General features: G+C 39.6%; 1 protein-coding gene across 2 annotated transcripts in view; it reads left to right on the top strand.

Annotated features, from left to right (window-relative positions):
• Positions 1-17,595, top strand: part of FHOD3 (formin homology 2 domain containing 3) — a 363,251-nt gene that overhangs the window by 293,170 nt on the left and 52,486 nt on the right. For both annotated transcript variants that reach the window (XM_026040807.1, XM_026040808.1), the window contains exons 14-16: positions 2,104-2,318; positions 10,973-11,272; positions 14,365-15,254. In XM_026040807.1, coding sequence (XP_025896592.1) covers positions 2,104-2,318; positions 10,973-11,272; positions 14,365-15,254 — 1,405 coding nt within the window. The remainder of the gene's footprint in view (positions 1-2,103; positions 2,319-10,972; positions 11,273-14,364; positions 15,255-17,595) is intronic.

Here is a 17,595-nt window from a genome sequence, read left to right as displayed (position 1 = left end):
AAGGAAGGAAGGAAGGAAGGAAGGAAGGAAGGAAGGAAGGAAGGAAGGAAGGAAGGAAGGAAGGAAGGAAGGAAGGAAGGAAGGAAGGAAGGAAAAGAAATATATGTTGTTTGTCAAGTGTAAAGGGATAATGATGGAATCCTTGCTTACCTAATTTAGATTGCCATAATTTGTTTAATAGCTTGCCCATTTGGTATTGCTACCCATCTGCAACAATGGAAGTTGTTGCTCTGGGTACCTTTTCTCTTTCAGTGGTCTTTTAAGGCCGCTGATAGTCCTCCTTTCTTGATAATCCTCTGCTTGCTGTTAATTGTGCAGTGCAGAGTAACAGAAGTTCAAATGCTAACACAGCTGCAAAAGAGCTGAGAACAGAAAAACATTGTAGTACCCCGTGTTATAGATGGATCCATCCAGATCTTTGTTGTAGTGTGCTGGCAAACTGCAAAAATTCTCATTGCAGCCAGCTGTGCTGTACCTGTTTTAGCAAAACCATCAATTTGAATGACTCTTTATGAGTCTTATATCCCATCTGCTCTATTTTTGAGGAGAGGGGAAACCACAATACATAACTGCCCACAGTTAAAAGGAGGACTGGTTTCATTAACTGTAACAAAATGCTATGATAATGCAGGCAAAGGGCTTTCTCCTCTATTGAAAGGGCAAAATCATTCTTTAGAATTGGCTTCATGTTAGAACTCTAAACAATTCCTATTTTATAACCATACAAGTATGTGGCTTGTTATATTCACATCCACAGCCTGTAGGGGTTCCTTTTCTTGCAGAATTTGTTCAAAGCATGTGCATACCTCTGGAGAAATAAAAGAAAATGAGTTTGTTATTCATTATTACTGTTTGCAATAAAGCAAATTGCCTCTGAAAACACAAGAATTGCTCTTCAAAGACATGTTTCTGTGCTCGATATAGATGTTTTCAAATGTGCATGTGTGTGGTTACCATATGTACTAAGTATGTTTGTTAACACATGTGGCTGCTTCTTTCTCCTTCCCACTTTTAATGTGCCCTTGTACACTGATTTGGGCTATCAGAGCAGCAGAATGGGGGAGGAGAGGTGTTCCCTGTTATGAAGTGTTTACAACAGCAGGGTATAAGACGATGACCACAGCATTTCAGGGGCATAAGCAGTAGTCTCGATTAACCTGTTTAACAGTTCACTTGTGGGTAAGATAAACAGTCTAGAGCCCAATACAGCTGCATGCATGAATTTATTCTCCAGCAAATAATGGTAGATAAAATTAGCAGACATCTGGAAGAGGCACATATTTCAAAGTTATTTTGGTCGAAATGTATAAAGCACACTATGAAGAATATGATTGGTAGCTGGTCTTAATAAACAGTTAGTGAGTTCTGCCTGCCTAAAATGCAAAACAGATGTATCTTTGTTCTTTTAAAGTGACTTTGATGAATAAACTACATGTGACGTCAGGTCCAAGCTATTGGATGTCTGAGTCCGGCAGAGAATTTTTTTAGAATTAAAAAAAAAAAGAAATCTTTCCATTGTAGACTCTGGAGAGAACAAAGTGAATTCCAGTGCATTGCTCTCAGAGCAAATAGAAGCAGGTTCAGAGACTTTAGATAGGCGATCCAAGCATTTACTATTGGTATTATTTTCAGGGAGATCTGTTTTTGTCTGCTGCACTGAAAATTTTTTCTGTCTTTGCAGCAAGTCTCAGACTTTGGCTTTTTGCGTCAGTATTAAGGAGATCTGGCTTTGAAGCCTCCCTCCTCCCGTTTTAGTTTTGGGAGAGGGAGGGCGAGGAGGAGGAGGTAGAGGAGGAGAGTGAAAAGGAGGGCAGGCAAATGCTTCCAAAAGGAGAAGGACTATGCAGACAGAAAGCAAAATCTAAGGACTGTTTAATTTTACCATTTTTTGGATTTGTTTTGTCATGAGCAATTTCACTTCTTTCAGGGGAACAGTCTTTGCTTTGGTGTGCACTTTTTGGCAGTTTGACCAAGCAGGCAGTTTAGGGCCATACCCCTTGTGTCAGGAAGTCAGCTCATTCTCTGCAGGTGTTTCATCCATAAACAAGCATCAAGGACAGGCTTCTCTTTCTTTACGGAAACCCTTTGGAATTTAACTTTCAGATACAAATACTTGGAGAGGTTGGCAGCTGAGGAGTATGAGAAGGAGCTGAAAAGCCGGAGTGTAAGCCGAGGCAGGAGTGAGCTGTCCTTGAACCTGAGATCTCCTTCAGCGCCATCCTCACCGGTACCCAAGTGCATCAGCCCAACATCCACCGAGTCCCAGGAAGAGCTGAAGACCGCTTCCACTCCCTGTGGGACTCCTCAGCCCTCAGAAGGTGAGTGAGAACACGGCAGGGGAACAGCATGGCAGTTTTATTAGTCTCTCTCAGGTTAGCAGTGTTTTTTAATGCATGAATATAACCTCTGAGGTGCCACAGTAAAGGGTCTTGTCATATTGCTCCATGCTGTCTGCCTCTATTTCCTTTCTTTTCTTTCACATAGATTTGGCTGTCCTCTTCTAGTCATTCAAGTAAAGAGTACATTGCTTATTTATATTATCATTGTCTGCTGGTATTAGAATAAAATAATTGGAAAATACAGTATAGGGAGGGCTTTATTTTAGCCTCATGTACCTCATATATGAGAAGTTACTGAGTACTAAACCAACAGTATTCCTGCCAACAGATTTTACTTATGTGGATTCTTTGAAAGAAATGCAAGAGATGAATGCCAAGATTATAATAACCTCCCAGCATAGCATAGTCTGAGTGGTACAAATAGAAAAGGTCTTGAATTGAAGACAGAGAGAGTGTTTTGGTTATTTTTAACATCAACAAAAACTCTTAAAATTGTAGCACATGTAGTAAAAGACTTAAAAGAGACCACAGACAATTAGTAAAAAGGAAAGTATAATTAGTGTTTGCACGGTTGGTTTGCTGTCATATAATTTATTGGTGTACTGAGCAATACTTTGTGTGTGTGCACGTCATTCTGCCACTTGCATCAGTCCTTAAAAAAATAGAGAATTATATTTGTGCTACATGATGTTGTATTAACATGGGGAGCTTCAGTGCATGTTGAGGGTGAATTATTGCCATCTTTCTTTTTTATTTAATTTGATTTCTTGCTACTGGCTATTGATGCTTAATGCTTTTGTGATTTGCTCTGCTTGGTTTTGTTGAGTGTTATGGTTGGTAGCATGTTATAAAGCAAGGTAATTTAAGGAAAAAGTTACAGATAATGAATGTTGTATATATTTATCCTCACAGAACAGGTGAAGTTCATTTAGTTTAGGTTTATATGTTTTCTCGATTAAATTTCCAATTTTCTTGTCTGACACTCTATGAGTCCCAGTGGAATCATCTGAAATTAAAAAGCATGGGTATTTTCCTCTAACACTGATTTTCAAAAATACCAAATGTCCAGTTTTTCAAGTTCAATATTGCTTTTAGAGCAAAAAGCTGGATTTTTCCACCATTAGGATTTCAGACCTGGGTAGGCAGCAAGTATCTCTTTTATGGTGATTATTTTAACATATTTCTCTTGGAAGCATTTTAAAAAATGCAGCATAAAATGTAGTAGCATAATCTATTTGGAGAATAAGTTTAGAGCAGGTGCACAGAGCAACTTCAGGCAGTCTGAATATAGTGAAGCAATCAACACATAGGTAGGTAGGACCTTTCTACTGGCAAAATCAGAGGGCAGCACCTAGAAGCTCAGCAAATGAACTGTAGGAGGGGACATGTGGAAGGGGAAGGTTAAGGCACAAGTCCAGCCATGGGCAAATGCAGGTAGATAAATGGCCAAGACTGCACAAGATTATCTTGCTTCAGTGGGAGTTCTGTGTGAGCAAGGACTGCTGCTTCAAGAATAAAAACAGGTCAGAAATAACCAGCATGTGGGTAAAGCTGACTCCCTCCTTCTTAGGAAGCAGCCAGTTTATTGGATCTCATACAAAAGCTGGCACACTTGTTTGAAGATTTTGTGCCATGGCCTCTAGCCTAGTGTCTGACTTCCTTATGCTCCATAAGGAATTCATATCTCCTTTAATACCTCTTTTGAACAAATTTCTTCTCAGGAAATGTTCCTATTCTTACTTAATAAATGGAGAAACTGAGGCAGTAAGTTGCTTAAGCCATTTGTAGGACAGCAGAAATAGAGTTGAGGACAAAGCCCAGATTGCGCAACTATTCCACCACCGCCCCCTCCCAAAAAAAGTTTCTTTATATATAGGAGTCATCATCTTCCAAGCAAGGATAAAGTTGTAGAAAGAAAATACTTGCTTAGTTAGTTGTTTTGTTCAGTGATGTGGACGAGGGCACAGAGTGCACTGTGAGAAAGTTTGCAGATGATACTATGCTGGGTGGAGTGGCCAACACTCCAGAAGGCTGCGCTGCCATCCAGAGGGATCTTTACAGGCTGCAGAGTTGAGCAGAGAGGAACGTCATGAGGTTCAATAAGGACAAGTGCAGGGTCCTGCACCTGGGGAGGAATAAACCCAGGAAGCAGTACAGATTAGGGGTTGACCTGATGGAAAGCAGCTCTGCAGAGAGGAACCTGGAAGTCCTGGTTGACACCAAGTTAACCATGAGTGTGCCCTCGTTGCCAAGAAGGTCAATGGGATCCTGGCCTGCATCAGGAGGAGTGTCACAGGAGGTGACACTTACATCAGGAGGAGGTGTCAAGGGAGGTGATTCTGCCCCTCTACTCAGCTCTGGTGAGGCCGCACCTGGAGTATTGGGTGCAGTTCTGGGCTCCCCAGTATAAGAGGGACGTGGAGCTCCTAGAGAGGGTCCAGCAACTAAGATGATTAAGGGAATGGAACATCTCTCGTGTGAGGAGAGACCGAGTTGGGCCTGTTCAGCTTGGAGAAGAGAAGACTGAGAGGGGATCTGATTAATATGTATAAATATATGAAGGGAGAATGGAGGGAAGAAAAGGCCAAACTCTTCTCAGTGGTGGCCAGTGACAGGACAAAGGGAAATGGGTATAAGTTGAAACACAGGAAGTTCCATCTCCATGTGAGGAGGAACTTCTTCACTGTGAGGGTGACAGAGCAGTGGAACAGGCTGCCCAGAGAGGCTGTGGAGTCTCCTTCTCTGGGTCTTCAAAACCCGCCTGGACACCACCCTGTGCCACGTTGTCTGAGTGTTCCTGCTTGAGCAGGAAGGTTGGACTAGATGATCTCTAGAGGTCCCTTCCAACCTTGAACATTCTGTGATTCTGTCGTTCGGTGCTCATTAAGGCCCTTCAGATCTCACAAAAGAACTTCATTAACTAATGAGATATTTTCTGCAGTATTCTGAACCCAAAGTCAAGTGGGAAGTGTGGGAACTGTGAAGTCAAGTGGGAAAACACATCTGACTCCTAAAACTAGTTATAGTTTAAGTAGTAGGTGAATTGTTGTGTTTTGTCCCCAGTATCCTTTGGGCTCCCTGGATATAGTGGACTTAGGAAGGGAATGGATTCTGTCTGAGGAACTTTGTCCCATTCTGTGAAGCTTCTCAGTATCTCTACAAAATACAAAAATCTGGACTTACTGTGCTGAAGTGTTTTCTCATATAAAACAATTGGTTCCACTAAAGTAATCAAATCTTGTAAGATTTACTCTTGTAAAACTCATGGTATGGCATTTAAAGGAAATGAATAACTGTGATGATAACTGCAAAATGGAACCTAATATATTTTTTTAGAGCATCTCCTTCCTCTTTGGTAATTTCATTGGAGAATATTTTATCAACTACACATGTGCAGTAAAAGAGAGCAAAAATAAGTCAAGATGTCTCTGCAGTCAAACCACAAAGTAATTGGAGATGAACTCTTCTCTGTGAGGAGCAGCTTTTTGTAGCACTTGAGGAAGTAATCAGATCAACCTAAGTGTGCATCACAGACAGTAGGAAACCTTCTCCATTAGCTGTTAGATCAGCTCTTAGCTGAGCAAGACTCAAAGACTGCCTGAAGTACAACTAATTGAAAATGTCTCAGTAGATAGAGGAGTGCTAAAGAACTGGGAAAACCGTGAGACCACTGAAGCCACAGTTATACAGCCAAAGGGCACTGTGCAGAAAGATAGAAGAAGAGCTACAGAGGACCAATGCAAGACCTGACCTGAGGAACAAAGAGAAAGTTCCCTAGCAGTAATCTATGTTCTGTGCCAGTCTTTACCATTGTATCAAGTGGGGAGAAAGGACTTTGTTAAGGGGGAGAGAGAGAGAGAGACAGAGACAGAGACAGAGACTGAACCTTGCTGGCTTCACATCAAAAGGAATGTGCTCTTGCTGGAACATCTGAAGGGACATTGCAACCAAAACTTCAAGCCATGTCTGAACAATTACACCAGAAGCGCTTGGATAGAAAGACTTATTTAGACTTACCTTATGTACATTAAGAGACATGTACTGTTTCTTACTCCCAGCTCCAAACAGAGAGCAGAGAAGGTAGATGAACATGAGGTTGCCTAATTTATTATCCTGGCCAAGGACTAGAATGCAGTCCTGGAAGGATGTTTATTCTCTCTGAGGGCTTACAGAGCTGACAGAGCTGGATGGTTGAGGTCTTATCAGAAAATCATAAGAATACACCATCCTCTGACTGGAGTTCTTTAATAGCTGAGTACTAAAATTATGCTATTTTTCAGGTGCAGCCTCATTATCACTGAAGGAAATTCTTTTAAATTGCTAGTTGTGCTTCTAATGGAACCCAGTATGCAATTTGCCTTTTCTGCAATGATAGTACACTGTTGGCTGTCATTTAGTCTGGTGTCCACTATGTCCTCCAGGTCCACCCCAGATGCAGAACCCTGCACTTTACCTTGCTGAACTTGGTTAGGTTTCCTTTAGCGCAGTCCTCAAATTTTCCATTTCTGACTGAAATTCTACTATTTAGCCTGCTACTATCATACCCAATTTACAATGGACTGTAAGTCTGCTGGTGGTGTTCAATGAAGAGATTAAAGAGTATTAGCCTCATTGGCAACTCATGGATACTCTGTTACCAACCACCATGAGGACAATGAGCTGCTGATTATTGAGCCCATTTCTACTTATCCGTTCATATGCACATTGATGTCTTCTCTTTCAAACTCCAGGCATGTGTAAGCATTACAGCATTAGGCAAAGTGTAATTAGGCCTTCTATCTTCCTGTCTGTGCCATAAGTAGAAACAGAATCTGGTCTGCAGCTTCTCATCAGCTACTCTTGCAATGTGGCAGGACCCCAGGAAGCAGGTTAGGGAAAGATAGCAGATGACACTGAGGGAGTATTAAAAAGAGGGGACATCATGTTGAGGAACCACTAGATGTGGGTATAGTGAGATGATTGATGGTGAATGTTCCTCATTAGAAGGTCATTAAGAGGAAAATTACTTAAAAATTGCAGAAGTACCACCATGAATGTAGGCTCTTATTAGCAGATTTAAGGTTAAGAAATCTGGTTTCTGGAAAAAATGGAAACAGATAAGACTATCTGTCCTTTTATACCTTCTAAAGAATAACAACAACAACAACAACAAAAGATTTGTACACATTCAGTGAGAGGTTGCCCCCTCTTTGGTGATGTTACAGACCTTCTTTGGGAGATTTTATTCTCCAAAGAACTCTTCACTATTTTTTTTTCTGATAATACAACTTTAGAGATTAAGCTCTGGCAGAAAAAGAAATGGGCATACAATCCAAAAATTAGTCTTTAAAGCCACATTCAGTTTTCCTCCTCCTGATGCATCCAATTGCAAATAAAGCTTCTGTTCTTTTGAAGAAAGTTAAAGAAAGTATGTCTTACCTGTTTTAATTAACAAAAAAATACTGCACTACTTGTAAAATCATAACATAATTTTCACATCCATGTAGTTCTCATTAAAACCTAAGCTGAGCTGGAGAGATTCAGTATTTAAGGTAACTTCTTTTTGCTTTTGTACAATATTTTTACATTTCTCTCAAAGAGCATAATTGTTGTTGTTATTAATTAAAAGTATATGTTATCAACATATCAACACTGTCTCTCAAAAGATATCAAGCAGCTTTCTATGCCATTGGTTTTTGATATGGCCAAACTTTCTTCCTTACATTTTCCCAGTCCTCATCATCAGGAAGACTGAACAAGGGAAACAGAAACTGTTTTTTTTTTAACTAATTCTGTTCCCACCTGCAAGGTCGCTGCTTACAGTAGGGTTTTGTCTAGTTTGAAAGTCAATCCATGAAATATTGGACTGAAATGCTGATGACCTTTCAAAAGAGGTCATCAACAATCATTCAATGTGATTTTTATTTTTAAAGTATCTTTAGAAGTTTTTACCGATATCAAATCAGTTTATTAAAGCATGGAAGTGGAAGTGATGGACATATGTCTGCCTTTCTTCTCTCAATAGTCTTTATTAATAAAGTTGATTTTTGAACTACTTTTTGAGGGGAGAGCCTGGTCTTAGCTCACTGCTCACTGCAGTTATTTGGAATATAGTTGGATTATTTGACATGATTCCAAAACTGAAAGAGACTATCAAAGTGAATGTCAGAATATCCATGGTTGGTTCTGGAGGTGCTTATGCTTTGATATAAATATATATTGCTATTTGCTCCCTGTTATACTTTTGATTCTGCTAAGATATCTCATTTTTCTGGTGGACTGTTTCAGGTGCACAGATTCAAAATTTTTTTGAATGTTGCTTTCTAGATTTACATTCTTACATTCTCAAACATTTTTTATATCTCCTCCAACTTCATCATTTTTGAATCTTTAGTATTGCTTCATGATGACCACAGAGCCATAAGCATTAGTGATCCTGGCCAAGTTTTAGTCAGTTCCTTCTCAACGTGACCTGTTGCTATTTTTGATTATTCGATAACAACATTTACTTTTAGGAGGAAAAAAATAAATTTGCAAATTGTGATTTTTCAAGGTAAACCAATAACATTTGTCTATAAGCATACAGACCAATGGTCTGCAATTACCTGGTGGTAATTGCTGCAGTGCTGCAAGCTCTGAGTCTCTCAGATGCCGTGTTAGTTCCATGTTAGTTTCAGGATCTCCTAAGAGATACCTAAAAGTTATATTCCGTTATTGGCTTGACTTTATCATGTTGTCATACTATCCCAGCTGAATGACAACTGTGGTCAAAAAACACAGCACAGTGATTCAGAGTGTCCTCCACCTTATTGTCAGCTTTCTATTATTTTGTTTCTCTCGTAAGTGTTACCTAAATAGGGTAGAGTCCAAAGTAAGATCTATTTAAGGCAATAAGAGCCACAGAACTGCTATCCTGTCTAATCATAGACTTTTAAATGTTGTCTGTGTAGAAGAGTTAGAAAGGTAAGCTCCTAAATTGGAAGTATTTTAAAATCTTTTAAAGAGGCTTGAGTGGGCATTGACTATATATTATACCTATAACATCTACATTTTATAGAGATATAAATATATACAAGCATATAGGTATATATTTGTATGAAACATTTATATATGCATATCTAGTTGTTTAACCAGGCAATAAATATTGCACTGTGAAAGTGCAGAACGTAGTTGCAATTAAATCAATAGCAAAAAAATTAGCTGTGATTTTAAGCACTTAAGGACAGAAAATGAAGAAGGGAATGGTATAATATTGAAGATGCATTTCTGAGAGCTAGTTTAAACCTTAAGTATTACTGTAAAAAGTAGCCCGGGCAGTATTAGAAATCATTACTTAGTGTCTCTCAGGAAATGGAGTAGGCACTCAACATGAAAAAGTCTTAGGAAAATACTGCAGCCTTCATTATTTAAGTTTATACTTTCTTGGGGTAAATCTATTTTCCTGCTCTCAGAGGACTGAAATGCTTAGGTTGCATTCCTGCATGATGCATTTTCCTTCAAAGATTCTTTTAGTTCTTGAAGAAAGTCACATTATATATCATGGGATCCAATGACTGTGACAAGTTCGAAAGCGCATTTTGTGATATTGTAATGGAAACAGTTAGCAAAGGGAAGAAACTAATATGACTTGGTCATTCTAGTTCAGCCTTCTTGCACAAGATTTAATGCAAAGGGGATTTCAGGAGTATGCCGAACTAATATGCATGTCCATTTTCATCACTCTTGCATGGCCATTTCAATTTTCAGAGCATTGATGTGAGCTGCTTGACGTGAATATGTGTGGATGCTCTACAGTTTCCTTGCAGCATGCAGAGGATATTTGTGTATGAAAATCTGCTGGTTTGGCTAAAAACTGTAAAGAGATGAATGACTGAATTTCACTATCAGTAATGGAGCAGGGAAGAAGAAACTAAGTTTCAAGAAACTAAGTATACCATCAATAGTATTTGCTCTGTGCCAACTGGTAAAAAAAAAATCCTAAATGTATGCCATATGCCAACCACTTGAAAACTAAATTTATGACATATGCCAACCAGTTGGAAGCTTTTCTCAGTTTTGATGTGGCTGTTCTGAAGTAAATATGCACGGAAACGCATGTTTTTTGTCAGCCAAATATGTGACAGTGCCATTTCCAAACTGTGCCATTTAATTGTGTTAATAAAATTAATATTTGTATTTTTTTTTTGTTGAAGTGTCCCTCGTCAGGTAAAAAAGGAAGCTCCCTAAAAAAATCCTTCAGAAACTGGAGAATCATCAACTAAGAGCCAAAATCTCTCTCCTATTTGCCTTTGAAAAGATATTTCCCTCCCAGGCTCTGACTGGGCACTGAGTTTTAAATGTCATTCTCAGGTTTTCTAGTGGTTCAAATTCGTATGCAAGTCCAGTACACCAGCTGTGGAAGTACATATAAGAGCAGCCGCTGCCTCCAGACCGTGAGTCAGGGGGATTGCCAGGCCACTCTTGCGTGTTATACCGTCGTCAGCCAGCGCTCACCAGCCTCTTGCTCGCGAAGTTATGCATGCCATGAACTCACTTTCTCTTTTCTTTTCACAAGGCACTCATATGATTTTCCACATTGTTCTTGTTTAGGCGGGTGAGCCTCGCAAGATGCCGTTGCTAAGTGAATCTCTTTCTCCCGTTGTTCTCTCCGCCAGTGAGTGCCAGTGAACCCGAGCCCGAAGCAGAGACAGAGACAGAACCAGAACAGGAGGCTGAGGCCAAGCAGGGAGCGGAGACACCCAAGCAAGTAGAGGCTACAGAGGTGGGACCAGAGAGTGAGGTGGAGCAAGGACCAGAGAGAGAGCCAGAAGAAAGTGCAATACTCAGTGAAAAAGAGAGGCAGAATGAGGAAGTGAATGAAAAAGACAACTGCTCTGCATCCAGCATATCCTCAGCAAGCAGCACTTTAGAGAGGGAAGAGAGAGAGGACAAGTTAACCAGTGACAATGAAACTGGTAAAGTGAAGTTTTTTCAATAATGAAGACTTTCCCTTGGGGGAAAAAAAAAAAAAAAAGTTAAATTATGAGCTGTGTTGTGTGTGAGCTATGTACTTGCAAATAGACCCTTTACACCTGTCACTAATAATTCCTTTGCCATGGCCAAATCCTTGTCTCTTCTTTACTTGGAAATCCATAGGCTTTGATAGGACTTTGTGTTTGGAAGGATGGTTAAGGTTTTGATGAAATTATATTTCTTTTAAATTTGAGACCGTTTTCTTTGCTCAAGAAGGGCATGTTAACTACTAAATCAGGGTGTTACAGCAAACTGCATGTCTTGCTCTCAGAGCATTTTTTTAGGTATCCTACTTGTCAAAACAACAAGGTGAAACGCCCTAATACAACTTGTCATGAGATTCCAAAAATCTTTTTCCATGCATTTACTCCTAACTTACTATTAAAGCAACAGAAAGAGAAAAGAAGGATTGGATGTATTTTCTTTCCCTGGATTTTTCCTATCTTGATCAGGCTTTAGCAAACGGAGGGATACAAAGGAGCTGTTGAATGTTGGCCTGGGCTGTGAACATCTTTAGCTTTTGTGGAGGAGGCACAAGGAACTTATACATGGTCTGGAAAAGAACAGTCCTGTTAATGCCTACTGGTTCTGATTAGAACCTGTGAAGTATAGCCCATCCTGATAAATACCCTATGGGCTAGTTTGCTGCAAAGAGACAGAATGACAACCAGAACTTGCCAGGCAGCCTGTAGGCTGAAATGTAGTTTTTTGCCTTGGTTGATTAATTATTCTTTTACACTTTCCTTACAGAGGTACAGAACTGTAATATGATTAGAGCAATTGACTTTTAGTCTGCCTAAGGCTGAACAGTGGAGTACATTGATTTGTTTGATGGATAAAGATAAGAAAACAGATAGAGCTTCTTCCTAGAAAAGCAAACAAAGACTTTTCACAACATGACATACAACCTTGCTCTTCTCAGAAAGAGGGGTGACTCTGAATCACCATGTTTATTAGCAATGCTGTGTGCGTTCCTATTTAAACCCTATTGCGATTTTCTAGGAAGCATTATGTTAATTTGGTTGATAGTTAAGAGCTAACTGCTTTTCAATTAATGCCAATGCTAAAATATAGCACTTAGAAAACTATTGTACTATGTAAAGTAGATGAATGAATAGGCAGGAAAGGCATTGTGGGTATGACAGATGAAAGATATCATTGCACAGTGGTATAGTCAAGGGTACCCCAAGTGAGGGTACAAAAATTTTCCAGTAATCTTGTCCCATCCACCCTATCCTTTCATTCAAATAATTGCTTACATACTTTTTCTTAATAGCTAAGAATATATTCTGCCTATTTAAAATTTGGCTTCTTAAAATTGACATACATTACCAGTAGATCAGAGGCTATGATATGTAGGGAGGTCTCATGTAGTGAATAGTTTGCAATCTACTGGGTGAGGAAATGCAGAAAGCAAATGAGAGTGCTTTTTCCAGCACCTCCCAGATTATCAACAGTTAGTTTCCCATTTTTTGAGGTGGTACAGTGTTGCTGCCCGACTACAATAAGGACAAAGGAGAAAAAATTTTATGTCCCTCTTTTGTTAACCATCCTGCTGAGTTCTCCTTCCTGCCTTCTTCTTTGATGGCATTTCACATATTTATGTGTGGAGAGTGCAAGAAGAGGGTGCTGAGGCAGTAAGAGGCTTCGTAGCAATCATCTTGGATTGGTTAGAAAACAGATGGAAAGATTGAGGAAGACTTAGAGATGATGCCCAAATTAGAGATGATGTCTGGGGGAATTTTGGTAAGAAGTTTTGCAAAGGGATTAAATCCTGGATGATTCCAGCTGGTGAAAACAGAGGGCAAGTTATATGGGATGTATAGGTGGGATCCTGACAGCAATCTTGGACATCTCTAAAGGAACAGCCGCAAAGAGGGGGCAATCCTCTGGGGGCATTCAGCTAGGGAGAGCCATAGTGTGGGGAAGGAGATGGTGCTGTCTAGTGAAGCTACATCAAAGACAGCTAGGTGACAAATCCTAATGAGAAAACAATCCTGTGGAAGAAGACTTCATGTTTAATTGCTTTATTTGATGCCTATTGAAAAAAGAAACAACATTTGAAGGAGGGAGGGCATGCTTTTTGCATTATTTCAATGTTATTTTCAGGGAAATGTTGTATAATTCATTTTTACAGTTAAGTTACAGTAGTTTGTTATTTATGGTGTTATCTCACAAAGCAGTATTCTTTATAGATCATTGGAAAGAGTAGTAGTCAGAAAAATGAAGCTTTATTACAGTGACATGTTAAAGGAACTTGAGGTGGGCAGGCCATTACTTTTCCGTTTCGTCATATATTTCAGGGAAGATTACAGTAGTTGATGAGCAGCCTTTTCAAAAATCAGTAATTTCTTTTAGTTAGGTGCTTGTATTCCTACAAGTAACTTTAAAAAGCTGGTTTATACTTGCAATCAATGAGAGTTGTCCTGGGAGTTTTCCCTGGTAATGCAGTCTACTCTATGATTCAAGCAGTCAGTGTTGTGAAGATGGTCATAGTACCTATCTGGGAGGTTTAAAGACCAGCCAGCAGGATAGCTGGAAAAAGGAGGAAGCAGTTCCATATGAATCTTGAAATCAGGCAGGGAAAATCTTTTTCCTAAGGAAGCTTTCCTGGGCCAGCTCCAGTTTCTGCCATGTTAAGAGTACCACTGTAGCCTATTTTGTGGCCATTCTTATGATATAGGGATAATGATCCCTATTTTGGATCATTAAAGGTTCCAAGCATTTAAGCACCCTATAAACGAGCTGAGACTGCAAATACAAAATGAAATCTGACACAGTCCAGAAGAAACCTCAGCCTTGAAATCGTGACGGTTTATAATTGCCTCCTATATGCATTCAAGAATTATTCCCAGCCCATCAAGATTGGGCTGAGTATCACCACAGCCACTTATTTTAGAACTCAGAACTATGTCTTGCTGAGTGTCAGGCTATTAGTGCATGTATTTCCATGAATTTTTCCCATGAGGTGCTAAATACTGTTGTTCTGGCTCTCTGCTCTTGACTGTTCCCATCTGTGTGTGTATGATTACAGGTCCATGGTCACAGTCCATTCAAGATGCTGGTGTGAATGAGCAGTGCAGCAACATTCTTAACAACAAGCGGTTTATGCTGGACATGTTGTATGCGCATAACAAAAAGCCCAAGGATGAAGAGGAAAAGGAGCTGGAGGCGAAGGAGGAAAAGAAGGAGACGGAGGAAAGTGAAGAGTCACTCACTAGCCTAGCCAGTAGGATCTCTATCCTTCAGGCCACTAAGCAGGCCAAAGATGAAAGTGTCAAAAAGATGGAGATTGGAAACCTGGACAACCAAGGCAGTGTGAAAGCCTTTGCGGAAAAATTCAATAGTGGTGAGCTGGCCAAGGGGACAGCCTTGTCTGAAGATGAAATTGGTGAACAGATCCCTGAGAAAACACCAGCACCACCAAAGAAGGAATCTGACTACATCTGGGATCAGCTGATGGCTAATCCTAGAGAACTTAAAATAAAAGACATGGATTTTACAGACTTGGGGGAGGAGGATGATGTAGATGTGTTGGACATGGATATGGGTCCTGGGGACTCCCTTGTTCCCCCTCCTCCTCCTCCACCTTCTTTTCTGGGTTTGCCACCTCCACCGCCTCCCCCACTGTTTGGATGTCCGCCTCCACCTCCACCCTCTGCTAATTTATTGGCTCCTCCTCCACTCTTCAGCACTCCTCAGGGTTTAGGGTCACCCCAGGTTTCTAGGGGTCAGCCAGCATTCATAAAGAAGAAGAAAACCATCCGTCTGTTTTGGAATGAGGTACGACCATTTGAGTGGCAGTGTAAAAACAACAAACGCTGCAGAGAATTCCTGTGGTCGAAACTGGAACCCATTAAAGTGGACACTTCCAAACTGGAGCATCTCTTTGAGTCCAAGTCCAAGGAACTGCCTGTCACAAAGGTACAGATCATATCCAGCTTCCTATTATTTTGCTAATATATTGGTATTAATTTGACTTAGGTTTAGATGATTCATATTGTTTATATGTGGAACAGTGGTGGAAATTACTGGATGTGTTTCTAGCTTGGTTTATGACAGAAGATATTCCGTGACCCAAAATTAGGATATGAGCCCAGGATCATGTACCTGCCATAAGTACACACCATGCTGCCCGCTTGCCTCATGTCTACCAGTTTTAGATATCATTTTGACTAGGAAATACCAACGTTTTACATGAGCATGCTAAAACTTGAGTGCCAAACTAGGTGTTGAAATGTGAAATATTTTCTGCTATGTAAAGGTCACAGCATGATGATTCATATCTGTATATTTGACAGTTCTTCACTTGGTAATATTTTCCTAATCACTCTAGGAATTATGTAAAAGGTTAGAATATCAGACTGGTTCTACTGAGGGGAAAAAAAAAAAAAAAAAGGCAAAACAAGAAAAGGCTGTATATGCTATATATGTACTTGAATCTAAAGGATCAGTTTATCAGCTGGATTGAGTTCACATTTAAACACTCCACAAGAGGGTTTTTTTTTTTTTAACTGGTAAACAGGCATATTCTAAATCTTTAGTTTGGGCAATTGAACTATCCAAAATTTAGGACAGAAAATATTTCTGGCACAGAAAATATTTCTCTTCCTGGGAATTCCTTACTCCTTAGGTGCAGTGTTATGCCATAAATTCCAAAAGGCTGGGGACATGATTATTTCACATTAGTCTCAGCAACAAAGTCAGTTTTCTTCTAGTTAGTGTCAGTAGGAATCTGAAGTTAAGTTTAAAAGTTATTAGCTAGAACATTTGTTTTCCATTGCTGTATAAGCCTTCTTTCTTCTAATGTAAGCAGAACAATTGATACCAAGGAAACTATTCTTTTCCAATTAAAGTGCCAGTAAAAGATGCTCTGAAACATCACTCTTCTTTAAAATAAATCTCTTCTGTATTTTCTATGTAGGTCTTTATGTTTTATGGTGACATAAAAACAGTCAGTAGCTTGAGTATTCTACTTTTCCTATGCTGGCATAAATTATTACGTATTTTATATATTATTGGTTGCTCAGAATCTGGGAAGGAAAGATGTCTCATGATGGTATCTCTTCATTTCACTTGTTTAGCCAAAGACTCAAAACTTTCTGGTGGTCATTCTTGATCTTCTCAACCAAGTGTAATCATCACAATTTGAACAATTTAACCACCCATTAAGCAAACAATAGATCTATAAATACATGAGCCACGTAAATCCCACTGCCTTCTGTTCTAAGCTGAATTTTCTGAGATGCAGAAATAGCTTTCTGACATGTGTTGTATATAGATCTGAAATGTATGGCACAGCAGCTTTAAAAACACATTGAGCTGATAGTTCGTTTGGCAGATGTTGAAATTAATTTCTTTCTCTATAATTCCCACTGTGCTGAAGAAGGAATGTGAGTGACACTGTGGCATGTTACTCCTCCTTGTCTCTCTCACTGTAAATACAGATCTGCCACAGATGGTTCATAAATGGAAAGAATGAGAAGTTTTCTTAGATCCATAAAACACTTAATTCCTTGAGTTGAGTGTGGACTTACGACATATTTGCCATTTCCAAACTTCATAAATGCCATTATATTAATGGATCAGTCTGGCCTAATCTTTTTTCTTACCAGAAATTTTGATAAAATGATAGATTGCTTAAATTTTGTCTTATTTTGTCCAGTCTTCTACTATGTACATTCCCAAACTACCTGTGGACAGTTTTTCCCCCTCACACTTGCCTCCCAAACCTGCATGGGCTGCCTGATGCTTTGGCACAGCTTTTGGCTTCTGGCTGGAAGATGAGGGAACAGGTTTCTTTGAAATTACTGCAAGTCTGAGGAATGATTTAGGTGACTGCTTTCCTCTTGGAGACTAATACTGCTCTCTGCATGAGGCATTATACTTTTGGCTTTTTTTCCACCCTCTCCATAACACAGACATAGAAATATGATTGTCTCCGTACAGAAGACAATGATGACTTGAGAATTATTGTGGTGGAAGTTTACTCAGGCTTGTGAGACTCCTGCATGTTTTTTAGTAAATACTAACAAGTCTTCCAGGGCAGGAGATGGACTTTGCAACAAGTAAGAATGGGAGTAATTAAGCAGACCACTGAATCTGTAAAAGACTTGAGGTTTGGTATGAAGATTGCACTCAAATTAGGACAGCTCTGGCTTTTTCCAGACTGCTTGGTTTCATTCCAGGGAGAACATTCCCCGTTGTGTCTAGTTTCTCGTGTCCGATGGCTGCAATCCAAAACAGGTTTATTCTATAATATCGT

The sequence above is a fragment of the Nothoprocta perdicaria genome, unplaced genomic scaffold (assembly GCF_003342845.1).
Source record: "Nothoprocta perdicaria isolate Ctin4 unplaced genomic scaffold, notPer1 scaffold_268, whole genome shotgun sequence".
NCBI lineage: Eukaryota > Metazoa > Chordata > Aves > Tinamiformes > Tinamidae > Nothoprocta > Nothoprocta perdicaria.
Note: the sequence above shows the minus strand (reverse complement) of the source record. Positions and strands in the feature narration are given on the sequence as shown.